Source organism: Netta rufina (assembly GCF_964035555.1).
Source record: "Netta rufina genome assembly, chromosome: 2".
NCBI lineage: Eukaryota > Metazoa > Chordata > Aves > Anseriformes > Anatidae > Netta > Netta rufina.
In genome coordinates, this window is record NC_140124.1 from 51,988,430 (window position 1) to 52,013,558 (window position 25,129).

Consider the following 25,129-nt stretch of genomic DNA (forward strand, 5'->3'; position numbering starts at 1 on the left):
CAAGTGTGTGGAACTAGCCACTGTCATAGAAAGACTAATGAGCTGAAAGGAGCACAGGTGCAATCCAAAATAGAATTGAATGGTCCTGTTACTTACTCCAAATATTTTAACGCAGTGACTCTGCAGAGTTGAGGGGGATTAACAGCTGTCAGGGGTGATGAATGCCCTGAACAGCTCTTAATTCTAAATGGGAAAAGCTAAAAACTCCCAGGCTAGAAAAGAGAGAGAACCACTGGTGTATGAAAGCTTTCCCATTTTGAAGTAATTAAAAGAAAAAATAGCTGTAACATCATTCAAATTAATATGCAAATGTAAATGTGCAGTTGGGGTAATTTCAGTGCTCATAGATCAGGGATGAGTTTGTCCCAATGGCTTTAAAGAGAAGGAGGCACCCAACATACTGAGGAAGGAAAAAAAAAAAGCGATGGCATTGTTTTCCCAGCCTGGGGCAGGTCATCATTTTAAGTGTTAAAAAATATTTTCCCATTCTTTTCAGTGGATATGTTAGTGAAGTCCTTGCACATTATTTTGTTTTCTTTTTTTTTTCTTTTTTTTTTTTTTTTTTAGCAGAGAAATCAATGATGAGAGTGTGATTTCTCATGTTACATCTGTTTATGTATGAGAACAGGTATATTATTTATAACGAAGAAACAATAATGCTTCCCAAGAGGAATAATGCTAAAATGATCCTACCCATAGATGGCAGTAACTGCTAATAGTGCTGACTCTCGGTGCCACTTCAATTCAAAGTCGTAGGGCCCTGCCACGGTTTAAAACAATTGACCTGAACCCGTAAGTTGCTAAACAGCCACTTTGGGGGTCTTAAATCGGGGTCGTGCACCGAGCTCCTTGCAGAAACCCTGCAGAGTGTCACTGCATGGAAGCTCTGCCAATTGTCAGAAATAACCCCGCCATAATTTCTCATTTCTTGGAAGAAGCAGGTATAATATGTGTTCAGGTGCTATAGTAGGCAGCAATAAGAAACCGCATTTATATTAGAATATTAAATCTTGCTGTGTTCACATCAGGCGTGCTGTACCTGTGGAACGAGCAGACAAATGCAATCTGTGTTGAAAGCTATCAGAACCAAGTGCCTTACAATGGGGATCGGTTTGGGCCAATATCCCCTCCTCCCAACCTACAAATGACCTTGTGTACCAGATATTGATGCACTCACCACCTTTGTCTAAATCAAGGCAGGACCTTTTGGACCAGAATATAATTTCCAAGCAACTGGATGGGAGAGGAGTAGACTGGTGAAAGACGGACAAAAGGGATGAATGTGAAGGTTTAAAACTGGAGTGAGACCAAATTGTGGGTACATAGGAGTGACGGAGCTGAATCTGTGTGTGATGCTGCTGGGAGGGGAAGGGGAAGGATGCTGAAGGTCATCAGACTGGTGATAGCAGTGACATTTTGAAGTGGGCTGGGGGGTTAAAATGGGTGTCAGGACAGCTTGGGCTGCCATGTGAAGGGAGGCAGCCGCTATGGTAGGGAAGGGAAATGGAGGTGAAAAGTGGATGGCTGTTACTCGCTGTTCATTATCCTGTGAGACAGTTAAGCAGTGAATCAATTATGATACCAAGCAATTGTACAGATAATGAGTTAAGCAATGAAGCAGTTATACAGCAAATCATTTCTGGTATTAAATAAAAATGGGGAGAATCAACAGCAGTATGAATCAATTATACAGAGAACTATTACCAAAGTGAGTCAGTTAAGTAGAGAAACAGTTATACAGCAAGCGAATGAATAAATTAATTATGGAGCGGGGCCATTATATAGAGAATTAATTATGCAGAGCCTTCCTTTGTGATGAGGGGCATGTCTGAGGGAGCTTCATGTACAGAAAAAAAATTCCAAACAAAATCATGAAATTAGATGCACTCCTAGGGAAGCCCTGCACCAGTCCTCAGCCACTTTCTCTGTGACATCTTCTCCCACAGTTCTTTGGACTAGAGCCATCCGAATTGCGATGGTGAAGCTATTGCAGACATGGAGGAGATGAAGCCTCGTTTCCACTGTGTGTTCCTTCAGTGGGGCCATGGAGGAGAGGTGAAGGAAGTTCAGAGGTGACTCTGGGGCTCTGTCAAGAGTGTTTTAGAAGGAGGCTGTGGTCTTTGGAGCAGCCTTACCTGTACAGTGATGCTCAGTCTCTTCCTGGCCCCAGGATAACTCAGGGTCAAACTTCTTGCCATGCTTTCTACCAAAAAGCCTGAAAGCTTGATTTTCCTCTGCCTTGCATCTCTCCTTTGCCTGTACAAAGCAGGTGTCACATATCAGCGGAGAAACGCATGTTTTGTCAGCTTTCTTTGCTATTATAGCTGGAGAAAAAACAACCAGCCTTTTGGACATGACACTTTCTGATGGTGTGAAATTTAAACACTCTGATTCAAGAGCTAGCTGCCTTACTTTAAACAGGTATAAATGAAATACAGACAATGGAGAAGAGCAAATTTCCAAGTCTTCATTCCTGCAGTAATAATGAATTATCTGAAATTATATAGTAAGCACGGTATCCTGTATCTTTTCATTTTCTTTCAGTGTTTTCCATGCTCAAACAAACAAACAAACAAACAAAGACAAAAAAACAAAAAAACCAACAACAACAACAACAAAAAAAAAACAACCAAACAACAACAAAGCTCTACAAGAGGGAAAAGAATCTGTATCATCCTTGAAAGAACCACAGATTTTGCCAGCTAAGTCCTCAAACCTTTTAACAAGACAACACTTCCATCTAATTCTGTGATAGATTGGGTTGACTACAGGATCCAACACAGAACAAATGCTGAACCAGATGTCTTCCAAGTATTATCTGTTCCAAATCTGGACTCCATAGCTGGATTCTTGAGCTGGCTGGCAACATCTCACTGTTACTGCTCCCATTCCCTCACCCCTACAAAGTTAAGGTTGCTGTTTCCCACAGCAGCTCAGAAGAGCAGTTTTGAAGTGGTCTGTCCTACCTCTGCAAAAACCTGTTTCCTCCCCTTTGGCTGATGCTGCAGTGCAAGCACAGCATATTTAGGTCTACAACATTTGTTTCACACAAGTGAGTTGAGCAATAAGTTCAAATGTAGAAATCATTGTCTTATCCAGCAGGCTTTTAATGGGCTTATTTGTTGGTTGGCGAGGAAAACATTGATATGGTGTGTTCTTAAGTTAGAGTGTTTGGGTAAGAAAAAAACAACTAGAATTAGTTTTGGCCAGTAAAGAAGTGTGAAGTTAAGAGGTAATAATAATATAAACATGGTGCTAACTATTATTCATATGTTTATAGCAAAAGTATTTGTGAAACTAGTAACAGCAAGCATCTCAGTTTCAGCCAGAAACTCAGCTTTGGGGAGCACAGCAAAACTGTGGCATGCTTTCAGCAATGAATACATAAACTGTTGTGCAGCATCATTTATCTGTCTCCTAGCATATACTTCATGTGAAAATAGCCCAGACTCTGTTTGCTTTCAAAATGGGCTTTCAATGTCACTAGAGTGTGTTTTTTTCACCTTTGTTTCTTTCCAGACCTCCCCCTCTCAGAATTATCTTCTATTGGGTCTTTGCAGTCTGTTGGGCTGGATTTGATCTCATATAGGTTTAATGCAAGCTTAAGGTTTACCCCTCTTTGTTTATTATCCCCCCCAGCAAAGACTGAAGATGCGAAAACCTGAAAATAATGTGTATACCAGAAGACAAAGATGCCAAAGTCCCAAGGAGCTGTCAGTAGAGTCTGAGTTGCAGGGATATCTGACATTGTGGATAACACCCTTGTTCTCTGGTGATGTTAATCAGCGTTCAAAGATTTGTAAGGCTGTTGTGACAGGAAGGAAAACCAATATGAATCAGGAGAAAAACTCAAGGTACAATCTTGTTTACAAAAAAGTACATCAGGGAAAATAAACAACCATGTTTCTTTTCCCATAACTCCTGTGTTGTTGGTATTTTTTTTTTGTCTTGTTTTGTTTTGTTGTGTTTTGTTTTTCCTCCTGGCAGCAATGAGTATCTTTGACCGTATTTGCAGTTTAGGAAATTGCTTGCCTTAACTTAGCTCTGACCTGCCTGTTAACAGCCTCCACCAGTTGCAGATGCTTCAGTACATCTAGACTAGAGGCTGGCTCTGGGCCAAGGCTCTGTGGTTGATAGTTAGTGGATTCTTTCAGGATATTATTAATCTGAAATATAATGATATAATTATCCTCTTTTTAGCTAAACGTTTTTTTTTTCCCTCTGTGAAATAATGCAAACTCTGCAATAGAGAGGTTAAGGGCTTCTCTTTTGTGTAATAATCCATAGGAATGGTAAGTTGGCCAAGTTAGTTCTGGTGATATCTTCAGTACATCTGCATAGTTATTATTAACACATACTGTGGTTGGAAGAAGAAAGTAACAGGTTTTCTTTTGCTAAAGAACAATGATCTACCTTAAAGCATTTCTTAAAATTTCCAGATGGAAGAAAGCAGTCCATAAAAAGATTTTGCATCAGTAAGATCCTTTTGAGTACGTAATTATCTGTGAAAGGCAACTGATTCTTGGCAATATATTATAAATAAATAAAAAAAATACATTTCTGTGTGTCTAGTTTGTTTTGTTTTGTTTTCCAGGTAGGTCATGTTTGTGTAGAAACCTTTCTCGCCCACGTTGTTCTTTAAGTGTCATTTTTTATTGTGTTTAAGGAAACTACACATTGTAACAGATGGAAGGAATACCTTTAAATAATTTTAATAATAGCAGAAAGCTAATTGCTTGTCAGCGGATAATTCCTTGTTTAGAACCAGAAGAAACCATACAGAATACCCATGTTGTTGCTGAAAGGCTCAAGCTTGTCAATTTTTACAAATCTGGTAAAAGTGGTCTGTACAGTAATATGTTCTTTTAAGGTGCAGCTGCTGAAATGAGCACCTAATCAATGTGAAATGCTGCCAGTGTGCCTGAGTGAAATTGCATACCGAATTTGAGGAGATTAAATTATTTTAGTTGTGACTTGACCATAAAATGAGGAGAAATGCTCGGGTTTTTGGAAAAGAGTTTTTTATTAGTTTATACACACTGAAGACTTCCATTTTACGTCTTTTCATAGAAAGTACTATGTAGACATATATTCCACATAAACTACTAAAAAATAATGAATGCTCTTTTTGGCATCACTGTGAGAAAGGGCAATATAATTATTATCCCCCTTTTACAGATGTAGAGCCCCCAAATCATAGTGAATGACTGCTTTTTTTGATGTTTTGATATTTTTATCAATAAGTACAAATCCCCAGAGTTCTCTAGGCCAAGTACAAACTCATTATATGTTTAAGTCAGCCCACTGTTAGGGTTATTGTGTATGGCTAAAAAAGTTTGATTTTTATTTATCTATTTTTTGCTATATATGTTTTTCTCCTGGAGGAATGTCAAGCCCAGACATTAAATCTTTTAAACCCTGTCTGAGTTCCTTCAGCTTCTTACCATTTAAATGGGACCCTATTCCATTTCTGAGCACTGATTCAATGAGCACTGAGCAGGTTCCAGGTGTGGGAATTTCGGTCCTGTCAAGTTCTCCCAGCTCCCATTGCCGTAACTCCCATGACCATACCTCTCATACCATCACTGCTGATATCCACAACCTTGAAAGGTCGCAGTGGAGCCTCCAGCATCAGTAATAGCTCTGCCTGGGTTGTCCTGCTGAGCATCGTCTCTGAAATCCAGGCTGAGTGCATCCTGATGTAGCTTACGACATCTGGTGAATCACACCACAAAGTGAGACAGATGTGGATGCATTAAAAAAAAAAAAAGAAAAACAAGGTAAAAAGATATTTTATACTTAAAGCTAAACCAAAATAAACTGAACACCCCTCCTAAAGAACATAACTCAATTTGCCATGCCAAACAAAACTAATCTGCCTGAATGACTAAGCCATTACATCTTTCCAGACTGCAATGCTGGGTTCACAAAAAAACATCACACAGAAGTTATTTTAAAACTTTCAGCAGAACTACTTCTATAAAGTATTTGGATTTTTCTTATCGTTAAAACAAGAAAAGAAAAAAAAAAAAGAAAAAAACAATAAAAAAAACACTTTGAGATGCAACAGGAACAGATGGCTATCATTTCTATCCTAGGAGAGACCCTAACCTACACGAATTAATACTTTTTGTTGTCTCTACTTTCTTCCAGAGCTGTTGATGGGAAAATGATCAAATATTTCATATCCAGTGAAAGTCTGGTCCTTTTATTTTGATATAATATTGGACACACAAATAGCTGGAAGAATAGATGTAGTTCATTGATTGATAGGAGCCCAGGATAGCCATGTCTCACAATCATTGTCTCACACACAGTGATACCACCTCTCTTTGCAGTGCCAAGAAAGTCACCTGAAATCCCAGATTCTTGCATAGAGTTTAGGTTGGCCTTCAGGCCCTGGAATTCATCAATGTCTCACAGTCTAAAAGCTGACTTAGCTCTTTTAGAAATCAGTCCCTGCTGATTTTATGGGTTCAGTGTAAAGACCCTCATTTTTCCCTAGGGAGGACTGTGATAGGGATGAAATCTCACTGATATAGCAACGTGATTCCAGCTTTTCATTTGCCAAATGTATTTTTAACTAATTATTTTGAGTGGTTGCTCTGCACTTTGGTGGAGTGTTATTTTTATAAAGATAATTTGTAGCTGTGTAAAAGGTGCTGAGGGTGCACTTCCAGAACCCTTTTGTACATATGCAAAAATAATGAATAAATAAATAAATGCTTCTTTCACATGACCTCATTAAGAGCAAAGCCAAATTCCAGCAAGAGAAAGCCAGCAGAGCAGAATTTTCCAAGTGCCTTTATTATGACATTTTTTCTATTCCCATTGCATCTCAGGGTCCTAGCCACAGACCAGGACATTACGATGCTAAGTACTACACAAAAATAAAAAGGATGTCTTTGCTCCAAGGGGTTTTTATATACAGCAGTGGTCGAAACGGAGCAATGTATGCCAGTAGGACCCAGGAGCGTTTTTCAGAGCACAGCAGTGTGTATCAGCACTTTCTTTTTACGCAGGCTCAAGGACAGATGGGAACCATGCTATGACATCTAAGCTTCCATTTCAGCTACTGTGTGTACATTCCTAAGTGCTTAAGAAGACTCAAGCTGTACACTTACTGTACTTTGAAGAGGTAAGTTAAAAACCAAATGCTAATCAGCCGACTATGCAGAGATGAAGCAGGGACACTCAGCGCAGGTTTTTAAGTCAGCATTGCTAGGGGATTTTGCTTATGTAAACACTTGTGGGCATGTTTTGTATGTCTACAAGCATCTGAAATTTTGCATAGCTGCAGACTGAACATCTGCATAAATCTGAATGAAAGATTTAGAAAACAAATAAGAAGATTATGTAGCAAAACTGAATCTTTGTTGCAGCACTTTGGAGCTCAGACACAAAAAAATCAGTCACATTATATGAAAGTAACAATATGAAATTGTGTTTTCAATACATATCATCCATCTGGACATTAACTTTTATCAGCTGCTACCTGTATCATCAGGTCTGAGCTGAAGGTGACACACTGATGAGAGCAAGGAAATGGTTATCGATTGCCAGGCTAGTACTGAAGGCACTGCAGAGCTCCGATAAATGGACTCCATGGACACCTGTTTCTGGAGGTGAAGGAGAAAGAATGCTTCTCTCAAATCTCATCACGTCCGTGATGGAGATCTGCAGTATTGGTGGGGCCCCGAGGTTTCACTAGCCCAAAAATGACAGTTCTGCTTTCGTTAAGAGAAAAGCTTTTAACTCATGGATCCCTGTGGCAAGTGCCACCTCTCATATTTGTAGGTGAGCAGGAAACTTCAGGGTCTTTACTGAAAAAAAAACGAACAAACTATGGTGTGATTTTACATATTGGTTATCCTTGGCAAAGAAAAATGCATTGATAAAATGACACAGTCACACCTACCATTGGCTCCCCCAGCTGCACAGGTGGGACATAACTGCTGGAAATAACACCCCTCTCCCTGTGCCCTACATTCCTTACCTCCTGTGACTTTGGGGGAATCAGTTTAAGAGGACGGCAAGAACACAGGCCTGGTAGCTGAGAGCCTGGAGAGGAAGGAAGGCTTGGAGGAAGTGGCAGCTTAAAAAGGCTGCTGTTTCAAACTCCAGCCTCTTCTCTCTATGCTACCAGCACCTAAATTCCTAAGTGGCATTGGGTTTCATTTCTAGAAGGGGCAAGTAAAAGCAAAGACAATTTGCACAAAAGCTCTTTTTTTTTTTTTTTTTTCCCCTTTTATTTTTATTTTTTTTTTAAACTGAATCAAAACACTTAACTGTAGATCAGAATAAGATAAATCTGGGCTGTTGATTCTGAAGAGCTGCACCAGCCAGTTTATCTCAGAGGTTTATTCCAGATAAGATCAACAAAACTGGTTAAGCGAATAGAAAACAAGACTTATGAGGAGTGACTGAGGGAACTGGGACAGTTTAGTCTGGAGAAGAGGAGGCTGAGGAGAGACCTCATCACTCTCTACAACTGCCTGAAAGGAGGTTGCAGTGAGGAGGGTGTTGGTCTCTTTTCCTCAGGTGACAAGCTGTAGGATGCAAGGCAATGGCTTCAAGTTGCACTGAGGAGGTATAGACTGGATATCAGGAATAATTTCTTCACTGGAAGGGTGGTTAGGCCCTGGAACAGGCTGCCCAGGGAGGTGGTAGAGTTGACATCCCTGGAGGTAGTCAAGAAAGCTGTGGACGTAGTGCTTAGGGACATGGCTTAGTGATAGGACTTGATAGGTCACGTTGATTGATGGTTGGACCTGATGATCTGAAGAATCTTTTCCAGTCTAAACGATTCTATGTTTCTGTGATCTCTAGATCAGGCTAGATGAAAACACTGCATGGCACCATGATTTGCTTGTAGATTGCACCAGCCCCAACGAGTTCCTTAGCTGGAAGATGTGGAGGGGAGGAGATGAGGGGAATGAGGCCCTTAGGTAGAATGGAAGTTCAGGTGAGCACTGCTTTGTTTTGGGGTTGCTAAAACTTTTAGTTGCAATAAAAATGCCACTGGAACTGGTTTTTGGTAGTAGCTCAAACACAACTGCTGGGTTAAAACTGCAGAGGAAAAGCCACAGGTATTTGCAGCAATCAAGCAGAGAATGAGCAAAAAACGCCACATTATAAATCCAGTGAGAATAGTAGGCAAATATATCTCTGTAGCTTATTCTTTCATCAATCAGCTAATAATACTAGTGCTCGTACCCTACATATACTTCTTCCGAGGATATTTCTTTAGAAAGAGGTTGTGTTTAAAAATATGATCAAAATGAATGACTCATGAGGAAATATCTGCAGGCCCTATTTCAGGGTGTCAATTAGAGGGCTACTTTTGTACTGCTTGGGTGGTTGACAATATGCAGTTGAAATCACTACTGGCCTCCTCTGCTTCTTTCTCCATTAGCTTCTATTGTCTTTAACCTAAGCCTCAGTAATTCTTCCACTGATTCGAATAAATAATAATTATAGTTCAGTAATCCTTGTTATAGCATAGCCTAATTAGTCTTTGTAGCTGACTGAAGCTTTTTAATCATGAATATAGAAATGAATTAAATATAGGATAAACAACAACAACAACAAAAAAACAAAAACAACACAAAACAGCTTTTCCTCCAACATCACAAAAATGCTTCTCAACAAACTATGGAAAAAAAATGCTATTTTTAAAAAAATATTTAACCGTCTTCTCCTGAGCAACTGGAAATCAACTTGTTGACATTTTCATTTTGCTTTCCTGGGTCTCAACTAGAAGATGGACCAGAAAAAAAGATAACATTTTTATCCTTAAGTAACCTTCTCCCAGGAATGCTGCTGCATGCATAAAACATCTGACATACAATAGACCAAACTAAGCTCTTGTATGAGTCTATTAAAGTCAATGGAGTTACACTAAGAATGAATTTGGCCCAATGAAGTATTCCAGAGAACAATGCAAAGCCTATCAGATTACATACAAGAAAACAGAATACCAGTGCTGCACAGTTGGACAATTTAATCCTATTTTCACTTCAGATTGAAAGCTTTGTGGTTGCTAGTTTCTATTCTGTGTAGGTTTTCATACTGCAGTCATCAACACAATATCCAAGTACCTAACAATAATGCATCAAATAATGTGACTAACATCTGGTACACGCTTGCTTTCTCTTCTCAGATTCGCTAGGAAGCTCTGTTTACAATGAATAATTATCAGGAGGAAAAGATATTTGTCCATTAAGACCATTAGAAATGGGAACAGCAATTTTCACACATAGAACCAATTACCTAGGGGAAAAACGTAATTCTTTTCCACAGTTCATAAATAAGGTTTTAGACTTAAAATACTTTAAAAGTGCTTTCTGCAGATGTCTCAGAATAATAATAAAAAAAAAAAAACAACAACACTTTGCAAGATGAATATGTTCATAATATCCTTACGTACACAGTATTGTCTCATCCTCATCCTGAATAGGAAGGAGCTGAGTGTGTAAGCCATTCACACAGGGAAATCAGAAACTGAGAACTTGGAATTTGAGCCCCTTATGAATGAGTAATGTGCACTGCTCAAGACACAAAAAGGAAGCTTCAGATTAAAAAATAAGGTGAAGAAGTGTTTACAGAGAGCAGAATTACCACATTGCATTAAGTGGCTTTTAAGCAATGTGTGCATTAAAGCCTCTGAGTCGGTTCTTTCGGTACATCTACCAGTTAAATCATGCTGTTGTTTGATCATCTATATTTGGAGATTATACTTAAAATTTGAAGATTATATTTCCAATGAAGATGAACCCTAGCAAGCACAGGAATTTTTACTTCCCTAATCTGAATTCAGTTGAGTAGCATCTGTGTGGAGAAACTAATTGCACAGATTTTACCATGGTCTTTATAGGAAATGTTTCCTCTTCTGTTTAAGAAACAAGTTTTTGATGTTGTTGTTGTTTTTGTTTTAGATCCTCATTCAACCACTGTTCAAACTCCTGCCTACCTGCAGCATTTTGCTTAGCTTTTAGTCAGGTGTTTATGTGCAGGGCTGTGAGATACTGCCAGTGGTTTCTTCTAGCAGTTGTTTCTTTGTCTCAGAGTGCTTCTGTTCACGTCAAGTGGAGCTTCTTCACCATGCACCACCTCTTTCTGCAGCATTCAAGTGCTCCTGAGAGTACCATCTTTATTACTGCAGAAGTTTCTGCTGGTTTGGGGTTCTTTGCCATGTAATTGATTTCCATAAGGTTTTAAAAAGACAGTAGCTCAAACAGAAATAAAGGTAGAGGAGCTGGGAATCTGAAATACAAGATGAATTTACCTCTAGACTAATCTATCTTGTGATAGATTAATGTCTGGGAAGATTCAAAGCACTACAGTGAATTCTCTTCCTGAAGGACACACAGAAAATGGTCTAATGACATTTATAGCATCCAAACAGAAATCTCACAATCAGTATTTTCCAATGATGTATGCATGTACTTTAGATAAACTGTGCTTTATTTCAGTAGTACCTGTACCTTTGGATTATATATTTTGTCATTGAACAAACGTCAGTGCCCAGAACCCATTTGTGATAACTGCTATAAACACCGAATGGAAATGGGAGCAGACTCTGCTGTTGGTAATGTCAATCTGTTCCTCTTCACTCCTGAGGGAGCTGCAAACATGTAAGGAAACCTAGCTCAAACTGCCTTTCTTATTCACTCTTAGCTGGAAGGTTTTTTTAATCCTATTTATCATTCTCTCATTCACTTTAGGATGGAAAATACATTCTTCCACAAGAATTATATTGATTATGTGTTCTGGATAGAAAGAGGCACTATGGCATCTTGCAGTGTTTATATCCTATGAGTTGGATGTGGAAAGATCCAGAAAAAAATCTGAGAAATAAAATGAATTCAGAAGTATTGGTGCAAAGGCAGGAACATTTAATGAAAAAATTAGAGCCTATTTTGGGAAAACAAAGATATAAAAATAGTAATATTTTTAGTAATTCAGACAGACAAAACTAAATGAAACTAAAAAAGTAATACAGACAGACTAAACTGTCCATCCCCTGCTTTTTGATCTGTGGCTCTTTAGTGATGTAAAAGAATGATTTATCGAAAATATTCCTATTATTTAAGCACTGTAATAATCTGCAATCTTCAGGCTTTCAGGACTAGGAGAGCTTAGGTAGCAGTCTTTTGTTCAGCTCCTGGTTCTCTATCATTTTCATTTTAAGCACCTAAGGCAGAACATCACAGAAATCTACGGGTTGATTTCTATCTGAGCTGAATTAAACAATGCTAAGTGCTCTAGGAGTGTTTATTACTATCTTTAAAGATCTCCATAATGAGCAGCAACGTATCAATGATTTACACCTATTCCTGTTAACATCATTCACACTAACAAAGGACTCCAAAATCATCTGCATCTCTTGTCAAAAACATTTTGTTTTTTACATGTTCCAAATAACATTTGAGGATGAATTGTAAAAAGCAAATGAACTGTGGACAGATCTGTCTTATCATAATATTATGACAGCTTACTTAATTTCTTTATTGCTTGAACTGGGAAGATTGCATCGTGCTGCTGCAGAATCACAGCAGAATATTCTAAGTATACATGAGGGCAGCTAGCACCTGTAGAAGGTAAAGATGCTTTGTATTGCTTCTGTAGTTTTAAGAGGAAAAAAAAGTCATGATCAAAAAAATCCCCAAAGACTCATTAAGAAGCATTCTATTTGCACATTAGCATATTGTGCTAAAATTACTTGCTAATTGTAAGGTCGGATTTGATGATCTTAGAGGTCTTCTCCAACCTAAATGATTTTATGATTCTATCATTCTGTGATAATTTTGATGTCAACATTGACTAATATTAATGAAAAGCTTATGCAACTTCAGAGTTTAGTAACATAAAAATAAAAAATCAGTTTGAAGAATTAGATTACACCAAATGACTAGTTCAAGATTACACAAGACTATAATTAATGGTTCAGTGTCACAAACACTGAGAAGGTGACAGAGGAAGCGTTTACATTATCCACAAACACCATTGCTAGCAGAGTTTTAATTATTATTATTTTTCCCCCTGCTACTAGCTGCTCAAATGGCTTAGAGACACTAAATGCCAGTAGGGAAATCTGGTCAGATTATCTACTATGTCCCGGATCAAAAACAGTCTGAAGCTGCTGTTTAAATCCAGATCTCTGTAAAGAGAAATTACCTGAACACTTGCTTAATAGCAATGTTATAATGTAAAACATACCTCTCCAAAACAGACCCAGTAAGAGGAAGACAACCCGTACTGGTCAGGTCCTATATGGAGATGTGAAGATTCAGGACTGATTTGGTGTCTACAAGACTGTGAATTTTCTGCCCTTTTAGACCATTCTGTTAACTGTGTTAGTAAATAAATAAATAAATAAAGATGGCAAGTCTTAACAGAGAAGATTTAACACTGTTCTTATAGAAGCTAAACAGTAAATTTGAAGAGAAAAGGGAGCTCTTCGAAACAAAGACAGCTAGAGACCAATGATAAGCTCATGTAGCAAACAGTGATGGGCACTGGAGTGGTTTTTGCTTCCATACCTGCATCCATGGCATGCTAGTTTCAATTTTTGCTCTCTTCATGCAACCCCACAACATTCCCCGGAAGAATCCACCTGCTTCTTCTTTGCTGCTATTGCTGCTTCTGTCTTTGTCTCTACTCACCAAAGATGAGCTGTCATATCTGGTTCACAAGTGCTGGAGTGGGGCTGATGGCAGGAGCTTCCAGCACAGGGGGCTACCAAAGCTTTTGACACCTAGAGGAATGAGAAGGCAAAGCCTTGCAAAAAGGCACTGAAAGGAAAAATGCTTATGGAAATCTCCTAACAATCATATTCATATACGTTAAAAAGACTGTGTAAAGTGGAAATAAAAAATAACATGCCTGAAGCATTTTTGATTTACCATTTGTTACATAGAGGAGATAAATTGTTAACTCAAAAGGATTTAAAATACACTAAGAACATTGCTTTGATCTTCCATTTTTTCCCTTTTCTGTGTAATCCTTCTCATATTTGATGGTGGAAATAAAGGAGCTGATTGTGACATGCCTGCAGATAATGAATCTATCAATGTTTTTTGCACAGTCATGCTGTCTTACTGTTCGGGGTGTCTATACAAGAGTCAGGGGAAAACATTCATTGCCCATTGTAAGGACTGAGTTGTATTCCCTGTGCAAAAATCCATGGATCCACAGACCCAGAAGAATTTCCCTCACTTCAGGAACTTAAAAGAAGCAAATATATTGCTGCTTTCATTGATGTATTTTTTTCAGACCAGCTAAATCTGCCCTCACTGTATCCTTAGATGTCTGAGACCCAGCATGGAGGCTTTAAATAACTTTTAAAAAGTAATTTTCACATTCTTGTTTTGACTGATTTCGTAATACAAGATACAGTACTTGCCAGAAATAATCCTTCTCTGTCAGACAAATGCTCTGAAATAAACATCCCTTGATTTGTGCTTGGCAGCAGTTGAAAAACAAAACAAAACAAAACAAAAAACACCACTTGTCAATAGAAAAATTCTTTTACTGCTGAAACAATTGGTTAGTAAATAAAGCTTAGGTGATTTTTCAGGAGCATGCAACTCCTACAGTGCATTTTTTTCTAGTAGTTTTTTCCATTTATGCTTTTACCTTCACCTTGGCCTTTTTCCTGTACCATAAAGAATATGGAATTTTTCAACAACTCAAACACAAAATGACGTTGGGATCAGTATGTTCATATTCAATACACACACCCCAAATGGCAGGTGGGTTAATGCAGATATTGGCTGCAAACCTGGCTGGGATGTTGCTGTGGGTAACCCTGCTTGGCACCTGTTCTGACCTCCATTTTGTTGGTCATTCTTTGAGGATCTTGGGTGTAAATATCCAACTTTCCAGAAGCCTGGGATCAAATGCATCAAAATTGCATTTTTTTTTTTCCTTTAAGTATGATCATTGATGTTTGAGACTGATTTGCCCCAACCCTACACATCTTCATTTATGCTCATCTTCCAGACAAATTTGAAATCTGTGTATAAACGTCTAGGCATTGCCAGCATTTGTGTCACATGCTGCTGAAGATGCACCAGCCCAGTTTTTTTAACTAGCTGTAATCCACAATGTCATTCAAATTGCAAGCATTTGTCATCACTCCATCAAGGAGAATTTTCAAAGATATATCGAGGTAGAGAAATAAAAATATAACATATTTTTTTAAGTAAGCAGTGACTTCTGGGACAATGTTCTGCAAGCGGGAGAAGGTAAAATCTAAATTAATTGTACAGACTATTCAATCAGGTCCAAGTGTAATACTTAATCTAGCAACTCAGGGCTTGTTCAGAACCACTGGGATCTTCCTACACGCTCACTCATCATATGAATACATCTCCCTATTCTACTCCCTACTAAAAGACCGCATATTGCAGCTGCGTGATTCCCACCTTTAATCTGTTTTTTAAACTGATCTAATGAATAACAGCAGTGAAAGATGTCCAAATCCAGGCATTAAGAAATATGCTTGTCATGACAAACCTGTACTGAAAAATTAAACTTTTATTGAGTGAAACAATTGCATTTTACATTAGTGATTTATTATTTCAGATAGGGAGTTATACTTTTGCTATTTACTTTCAAGTTATAGTTTCTGTGTCTGAAAGATTACGTTGTATTTCATTGTTCCACTCCTGAAATAAAAATTAATAAAAGAAAGCCCCCCACATTATGACTTTTCTTCATAAAACTAAAAAACACAAGCATAGAAGGCAAACTTAAACCAATCACACCCTTCCCATAAAATTCAAGTTATGTGTTACATTTGGTAAACCTCAAGCTGATCTGTAACTTAAAAAGGAGGGTTCTAGGAGTCAAAGCATACATTAAAGCAAAATACATTTAAACCTTTTGCTTTCTCAATTTCCAGAGCCGGACCACAAGTTACACACTGCAGTGTGTCAATATTTCACTGGAGCCCGCACACGTCCTGCCTGTCATTGCACTTGATGCCTGCAGTCTCTACTCAGGTTACAGCCAGTTGTTTGTCCCCCTCACTTTCAGGACCTACTTGCAAAGCTTTCTTGACTGCCTGCGTGATTTTTACACCTTTGCTGACCTGGTTTTATTTAGCTATTGGTGCTTTATTACCAGAACAAACAAACAGATTTGCAGCTGACCCTGGAAGCTCATGAAGTTCCTGAGTTTTGTGCTCAGGATTTTATTCTTTGCTCAGCCCTATGAGCAAAGGGGCAAAACTAGATATGAGGAAAACTAGATATGAGCCCTATCTAGTTTTAATGGAATTTTTATTTATTTATTTGTTTGTTTTTAAACTATCACTCAGTTTTTCTAAGTAAAAGTGGGAATAAAGATGAAACATCAGTGTAAAGAGCATCATTGTAAGGAAGTTCTCTGGAGGCTGCAAGGATAACTAGACCTTCCCTAGGGCCCATCACACCGAGCTGCTCAGTCCCTAACGTCCCTGGGAGCTGAAGTCATGGATCCCTAACTTTTACCCTAACTGGCAATACGAAGGACCAAATATAATGGGCTTAATTTCTAAACAGTATTTTCTGTTCCTGCCACCATCTCATCTCAGCCAAGGAGAACACAGATCAGGGTTCAAGCCTTGAGGAAATAAAAGATTAAGTGAAAGGTATTTAACAAAACAAAACAATCATTGCAATGTAAAGCTCTAGGTGGTAGTTTAGGATGGGTGAAGCATGTGGGTGAGGTAGGTGTGCCTATGTAGCAGAGAAGGCATGGCACAGCACTTGCCCATGAGGGGCTCCTCAGTCCAACAGCATCAGGCCGTGTATTTAATACAGCTAAAACCTGTACAGCCTGTGCAAAAATGAAATTAAGCATTCTCCTGGAGTCTGCCGTCTCCTGCACCCAGTTGAGCTGGGCTGCGTAAACAGAGCGAGTAGAATGCAGTACAGACATCTCAGGCGGCTACCTGGCTTATTAACAAATGACACTAATTGCCTTCAGAACCTGTTTCTGAGGGCTTCTCCCCACCTTGAAACAAAGAAAGCAGCACTAGAAAAGGTTCAGTACAGGTTCAGGCAAGCACAATGACTGGTGCCAGGTATGGAAAGGCTTCTGTATCATATATGGAGAAGTCAAACTGGCTAGGATCTCCACTTTGGAAAAGAAGCAGCCTGAGAAGCACTAAGGATAAAATGATGACATTAATATTTCTAGAGAAATAGTTCTAGGATAATTTCTAGAAATGGCACAGAGGAAATGAACAACATGTAATCACCCCTTGGAACTGGTTTTTGTAAGAGCAAAAAGTTGAGGACACACAGCTAGCATCTTAGGAGCATTAAAGACAAAATAGACCTTTTCCACAGAGCATGTAATTAAATTATGCAACTCACTGCTGCAGGATTTCATGGACACCAAAAATATAAATGGGTTAAAAACAGCATTTAAAGGAATTCACAGAAATCCAAAGGTAAGAATCAAACCCACAGGCACTGGTTAAGCTCCATCTCGAGAGGTCTCCAAACTGCACGTTGCCATAAGTGAGAAGGTATATTGGAAGCTCACTGTCCGTGGGGGCTGCTGCTAGTATTTTTTGCATGTGTCCACCACCAGTCACTGTCAGAGACCTTTCTTGAATCAGCAGATCATTCACCTGACCCAGGATCAGTGTCTGTTCATGAAGCATCGTACTTCTCTTTTTAAGTTAGTGTCTTCTGAATGCAAAAACCCCATGAAGAACACCTGTCCACCTAGGGCTTCCTTAGTCACACTGCTCCTTCCAGTCATTCGAGATAGGCAGAGCATTATCTAGGATGCAGTAATTAAATTGGCAATGTAATGTTTCTGTTGTCAAGATGAGTCACATTTTCATGCACAGATCTGATTCCAGAGACACAGTTGCAAAGGCATCTTTTCAAACTGTTCTCCTTAACACTGAATTCAATTTTTCATCTGAGCAAAGCTGTCAGCAAAAACTGCTCCGCAGTGAGTGGCAATCAATACAGTCTTGTCTCCCAACAAGTTAAGAGTTTTGATATAGTGTGGTTCTCACATAGAGGTTTCCTTGTGAAAAGGACTTTTAAATGCTTTTTAAAAGCATATTTTTTTTTAAATTTAAAATCATCCACTTTTAGAAAGAAAAGCTCTATCTAAAGAAGTAGGCTGCTTGCCTCAGCACCTCTTGAAATGCCAGTACGATTGCCGTGGATGCCCTTGGGAAGACGCATTTCTTCAAGTTTCGCTTGACATTTTTCACTCCCTACTGTAGAAAGAAGTGTCAGCCAGGAGTTGCCAGGAAATGTTTACTGATACATGGCATGCTGTCCCAGGGAAGCATTATTAGCTGTTCAGCAACTGGTTGCTTATCTCTTACACTGCTTGAACAACAATGATTATGAATTATTCAGCTGTGGTATGAAAGAGAGAAATACGATACATTTCACAGATTTCACAGAAGTTAAAACAGTGGGCACAGCATAAAGGAACTACATGATGCAGAAGGGAAAAAAAATGAAGAAGAAAAAAAAAACCAGGCTCAGTACAAAGAAAATGTTTCCTAACAAAGATGTCTATTAAATGGCTGAAAAGTCCCTTAAGGGAAGGGGTGGAGGCCTCATCACTTGAGATATTTAAAACCAGCCTAGAGAAAGCAGTCCTTTCTACAGGGAGAGAGGAAATGGATAAAATGACTTCTTAGGCTTTTTTTTTCCACCCATCTCTGATTTTTATGATTTAATATATTTTTAAATGCAAACCACATTCATATAACACAGGCAAGAAGCAGAAATACAATAAAATGATTTTAGTTGTAGCGTTGCCAAGAACAATGAAACTTGATTCAAAATGAAATTTATGCTACCAATTCAAGCTGCGAGATGACTTCCCTTTGTTTAAGGTCTAGCACTGAAAGCTTTGTTACTGCCACACACGTCCCTAGAAAGATGATTTAGCATCCCTGTGCTGGGGATTTATCCTCTATGACAGAACTCTTTAAAAAGTGAAGCTTCAACTTTTGACAAGGCGGGGTGATGCAAAAGGCAGAGAATGATGCTGTGCAGAAAGCAGAGGTTTTGTGCCGAAGGTTTGACAGACTTAAAAACTCCATGAGGACTTTCCAGCACTAAATATTTACTGATGTCACTCAAAGGATAACATCTAATCTGCTTGAATGAAAGTAAAAGTTGACTCTCAGAAGCCTCTTTCCATCACTTTGAATGTCCTAAAATGATTTCACAATTCTCAGTTCTTCTTCTTGCCCCGTTTTTTTTCTGCTTGAAAGCATTGCTCCATTTAAATAAACTGCACTGTTTTGCTTTATAAAAAATACGAAGAAATCCTGCAACAAAATCTGAGAAAACTTAGGACGATTAAAATGAACCAGTTTGAGAGCAGAACGCTGTGGACTTTTACCTGTCATCCCTGCAGGAAGATGAAATCATGGCTTATACCTGCTGTACCAGAAATCAAGATCCACAACCACCGTGAGCTGCCACAAAGGAAAGGCGGGGGAGGGTGTCAGGTTGTGGTGGTCTTCAGGTGTGGGGCAGTCTTGCAGTCATTTCTGACCAGCCAGGAGAAGGCAGAATGTAGCCATGTGTTCGGCCTGCTTTGACGTCAAAACTGTTTCAACAATCTGCTGCTATTTCCCCTCTGCACCCCATTGACTCTCACACCCTGGCTGCAACCCACACCCTAGTCACAAGCAGGCCCCTCAAACTCATCAGCTGCCCTCCTGTGAATCTTCTCAGCTCCCTTTCCTCTGGTTAGGGTGATCCATAGCCTTTTAGCTGGAAAGCTGTGCTCTCCTCTTCTGCACTTGTCTCTCTGTCTACGTGCTGCTGGACCCATTGCTATCTTTAGATGATAGAGCCCATGGGGAAGAGTGTCTATTCTTGGATGCATCAAAAAATGCTGGCAGCCCTGTAGTTTGCTGATTGCATTATTTGGACAAGATTTCACCTATTTTATTGTGTTTTATATAAGCATATACAGTTTTGCAGGCATATAGTCAAGTGTAGGAGGACAAAGCTCACAATGCAGCTAAATCAAAGACACCAGTCCTTATTTCAGTCAATCGTGTTCACAAGAACAAAGCTTTAAGTCATTAACGTCATAGGGGGCCTGTGTCCAAATCTAAGCATCTTTTTTAATTACAAAGGCCAATATTTTGGCATTTGGAAAATGAAAATATTCAACCAGAGTAGCAGTACCAAATAACTTTTAATTACTAAACGAACTTGAAAAATAAAAGGGTCAGTATGAAAAACTTTGACCTGTATTGGCAGCACTATCCCTAAATCATTTAAAGCACATCCTCTGCCCCAGGTACAGGCCCCTCTCTGCTTTTCACAGCTCCACAGCCTCAGCCCTGGGACTCCACACCCCGGTCCCACAGTCCCTCTTAATCCCCACAGCTGGCCCTAAACCCCACGGCTGGACCCACAGCCTGCTGCCCCGTAAGTCACAGCCCTGACGTTCCTGCACCGTCCCATTTGCTCCCTGCAGCCTGCTCCGCACGTAACACACTTTCTGGTCACCATTTTTCATGTTCTGGGCTCAGGTGTGTTTGCAGGAGAGCTTCGTCCCTCATGAGGTCCTGGTCCACCTCAACATCCTCGTGATGCTGTGCCCCGTGACTGCTTCTGCAGCCCTTGGCCTATACTATATATCATACCACAAACCGGCAGCTGGTGAGGGTGCAGTCTGCAGTCACAGGGTAAGATAAGTAGGAATTGAAAAACAAAACAAAACAAAAAACCACACACCTTTTAGGGTAAAATAATCCTGTGGTAACAAACACCTTATTTGGGGTAACATAGTCCTGTGGTAATGAATTTTTAACACCTTGTCCCTTGTTGAGTCACGTCTCTGGGCAAAGCAGGAACAGGATCCTAATCAAAGAGGATTCTCTTGGCATAAATGTAGCGGGATTTTACCATCACAGGAGACATAACTGTCCACGGAGAGCAAAAAGCCACAGAAAGGGAGGGAAACACTGGTGGGCAGGGTTTAGTTCGAGCCCCAGTTATACAGACTTCAGCAGAACTATTCCACTACAGAGGACACAGGTCGTGAGTTTTCACTTCTGAGTCTTAAGGGTGGCAGAGAATGCAAACAGTTAAATAGTAATAGCTGAAGTTCTTCTAGCCTCAGCCTCACAGCAATATCTTTTCACGTCTTTTCTACAAATAATTGAGATTTAGACCTCCTGGCAATTCTCAATGGCCATATTATAAGTCATACAGGAATTTTATGAGACTGAAGCTTTAATAATGTGCTCTGGCTGAGCAATGGAACAGCTACACAATCAGTATGTTTTCCTGCACTCGCATTTTTGAGTGGATTAGTATTGCAGCACGGTCTAAAATAACAGCATAAATTTGACTGGGTGGCAGTCTTAAAAATAGTGAAGTATAATAATGAGTGTATTTATTTGTGCTGTGATATGTAACCACTGCAATCCTGACAAGATTAGGCTCTGTTTTAAAACAGAGTACAAAATATCTGATGATGGAGCTAAAATAATCATAATCAAATGGAATTAAAAAAAAAAAAAAGGAAAAGACAACAGGTAGCACTGCAGACACGTTGTACAGAGGCAATACAGATACATCACACATTTGCAAAACCTACTTCCTGTATTAGCCAGCCCTTTATTAGAGATATTATATTCAGACAAATTGAACAAACCCTAAAATACATAAAGCCCTAACACTACAAATACATCTTCTCCCAAAGTTATGAAGTACTATTAAATCACATAGATTTCTTTCTTGCTTTTTTGACATGATTGTTATTGGATATTTAAAATTTATGAGTTCATAGACGAGTCAAACCTTGCAGTATACCTGGATTGGAGATGACAGCTCTTCTAACCATATGTGCTTTACAACAAACATTAAAAACAATTACTTCGGAATAGTCATTTCTAGGAATTCTGAAAGTATTTTAGTTCTAATTGTTATCAAGCGATTACAGAAAAGTCTGAAACATTTCCTTTCATCATTCAGTACACAGCTCTGTAACTCCACACACTTGAAAACTATTATTTTGCTATATGTTTTCTTCTTACATATGTGTCTATATATACATACACACACATATATATGCACTATTATAAATTCGAGTGTCAAGAAAAGCAGGACCTTCACATTTCCACATTTTCCCCATGATTTCAATAGGAATGAAACCGTAGACACCATCTGTACCATCTACAAAAATTGGACCAACTTGACTTCAAATCCCATTGATAGACACAACAACCACTTATAATCTCCTTTTCCCGTTGGCATTTCTCATTTTTACCAAAGTCAGTTTGCTCTGTGAATATATTGTTAGGCCATACAGTCTTCACGCAGCCAACCCGTCTCCCTCTTACACTGCCTTGAGATTACTAAATCTTGCGCCCGATCCAAAAGCTGTGCTTGCACTGATCAACTGCTTCTTCTCAGTTTTCACCCTGCTGTGCTCAGAAAAATGAGGTTGCAGCTGTGGTGTTGACTAGACCTAGTTACACACACAAAAATTAAACATTTCTTATTTTTACGCCCTTCCAGTAGTTGGAAAAAGTAGCCTAAACCATGCAACATACAGGCAAACCTCACAGGGCCTCATTGTATTTGTGGAATGGTAAATCATCAGTAATTCTTCTGAACTCAACTAGTCCAGTCAGGCTAATTGCCATATCTAGGGTGCTGTCAGCTCACAAGGGAGACAGAGGGAGTTCAGGGTATTTAACATTATGAAGGACAACGCGCTAAACAGAATCCTCCCAGAAGTCATAGTACCTCCTTACAGTGCCCATTCTGTGAGCTCTGAAAGCAAACAAAACAACAAAAACAAACAAAACACCACATTAACCATGTCAGATTTTTTTCTGAAATGTGTATTAGTCATTGCAGGTTCATTTCCTAGTGATCAGGAATAAAGATCTATTGTGACAGCTGAAGTCATGTAAGGGAAACTTTCCATATTAACTACCCAAAAGTAGTTACGCATGAAATTGGTCAGAAAACCTATTACAAGGGCTAAAGGGTCAGAAATGTCATGTGGTGGTGGAAATGCTGGGAGGGAGGGTAATCATTATGGAACACAGATGGAGAAGTCTGCATATCTCTGAACCCTCAAAGAAAAACTAAGGCATATGCACACTTAAAAAGCACCCCTAAAAGAGAGCAAATGTGTGGCTGGGTCCCTGAAAGTACTCATTAGCAGCAGCTTCTCAGATGAAGCTGCAACTACAGGACAAGTAAAGTGGGCTTCTGTTTGGGGAAAGTGTTTTGGAGACACATTTTTAGCATGGGGAAAAAAAAAAAAAAAAGGTTCCTCATGTCTCAGAACACAAAAAATCTTTGACCACTGGGCATCCCTCAAATATTTTTGCTGTAACAAGAACTGGAAAAAGAAATGGTAAGCTATTTTTCATCTAGTGTTAACTAACAAAGTGATTTCATTTGCTACCAGAAATGACAGATATTCCAGAGCATGAGATGCTTTGCATTAAGAGATGCTGTACTCTGAACTGGAAGGTGCCTGTTGTACTAATTTCTTCTATGGCAGATCCTGCAGCTTTAACTTACATGATCAAGCCAATACAAAGCAAAGAGTTACTCATCTGAATAGTGGCAGCAGGAGCAGGCACCAAATTTCCTTTATGTCTTTCTACAACCCAGCCCATTAAAATCAGCATGTAAATCTTATGCCCATTACTTAGCTAAAACATAAAACAAAAACCAATAAATAATCAAATAAAAAAGAACTGCGTAACATGGGTCACTGCTTCCATTTAGTGGTATGGACAACAATAAGAATAAATAAGAATACAGAGACAGGCTAAATCAACTATGCTACACATGGCAATGCATCTTATTTCACTGTATGTGTTATCAAGAAGACATGCAGTCTAGAAATTCATGGCAAACACACTGGCAAAATCCATAAACCATGAGAATAACAAGGCTCGAAGGAACAAGGCTTACAAAGACAACCCCAAGGGTGACTTTCTTAGATACCAGTAAGTAAATCCCTAAAGGCAAGGAACTAAAGTACAGCAAACCTAGCAACCAAACTAGCACCCGAATTGAGGTCTGGAAGAGCAAAGATGTGCAGTTCCACACTGTCCAGTTGTGGGACACGGTTGCAACAGAGTCAAAACTTGTAGGCCTGTAAAATTCCACCACGGGCGTCGAGCTCAGAGTCTGGGGACTTTCTCTTTGTACTTCCATGATTGTTATAACCAGGCAATTAGAAGAAGTGTGAGAAGGGCTGACCAGAGATGCCAACCTTTTGGGAGTCAGCAACAGTTCTGTTGGGTTGTCTGGTAGGCACTTCTTTCCCTTTCCCCCACAAGCTAAATTCAGAAGGATGTTATTGTCATCAGGAAGACTACTAACCTCATCGTCTGGCAGGCACGTTTCGAACCTGCAAAACGGGCACACTATGACTCCTTGAGGAGAATCACCAAAGTCTATGATCTTGCAAAGGCATTTGGCACACACTCTGTGACAACACTCCAGCACTTTTGGTTTTCTCTGTCTCAGGTTGTAGCGGTTGTAGCAGATCTTGCACTCAAGCTCATCTGAGCTCTGGGTCTCCACAGACTCCTCTGGTAGTTGACTGGTCATTTCTTCTGGTGATTTGTAGATTTGTGGAAAGAGGAGTCAAGGGATAAAAGATTTCACTCAGAACCTTTCACTTAGAACCTTTTCCTGATGATCATATCACCCATCTCAAACAGGAAAAGAGGAGATGAAGCTATCAAAAAGCATCAGTAGAAGTCATCCATTTTCAGCTTCTGCTAGAGATTCTGTACTGTGTGTCCTCTCTTAGCCAGGCATCCATCTGAAAAAGACAACATGGAATTTCTGTGGGAATAAAAAAAAGAAAAAGCAGGTGAAACAAGGAAGTTATACTTTTTACAAGCTTAGCTTCCTTTGCTAAAAATAGCTCCACAGCATATTTTTTTTCTATGGCATATGAGACCTATGTGGCAGTCATGCTGATAAAACTTCTCTGTGAGTAACTTTGATTCCCTCAGCCCATGAAATTCTCAGCAGAAGATGCAATCTAATTACAGACTTGTGACTGCTTGTTTAAACCCTGGTTTCCTAAGGAAATGAGACCTAGCCTCTGGTGCTTTTTGTCTTTCTCGATA

The 25,129-nt window shown here is 39.3% G+C and overlaps 1 protein-coding gene across 1 annotated transcript; it reads right to left on the bottom strand.

Annotated features, from left to right (window-relative positions):
• Positions 1-23,861: 23,861 nt before the first annotated feature.
• RNF182 (ring finger protein 182) lies at positions 23,862-24,599 on the bottom strand (the record flags this gene model as incomplete). Its single annotated transcript, XM_084282360.1, has 1 exon — positions 23,862-24,599. The coding sequence occupies one exon, from the start codon at positions 24,597-24,599 to the stop codon at positions 23,862-23,864; it is 738 nt and encodes a 245-aa protein (XP_084138486.1).
• Positions 24,600-25,129: the final 530 nt, after the last annotated feature.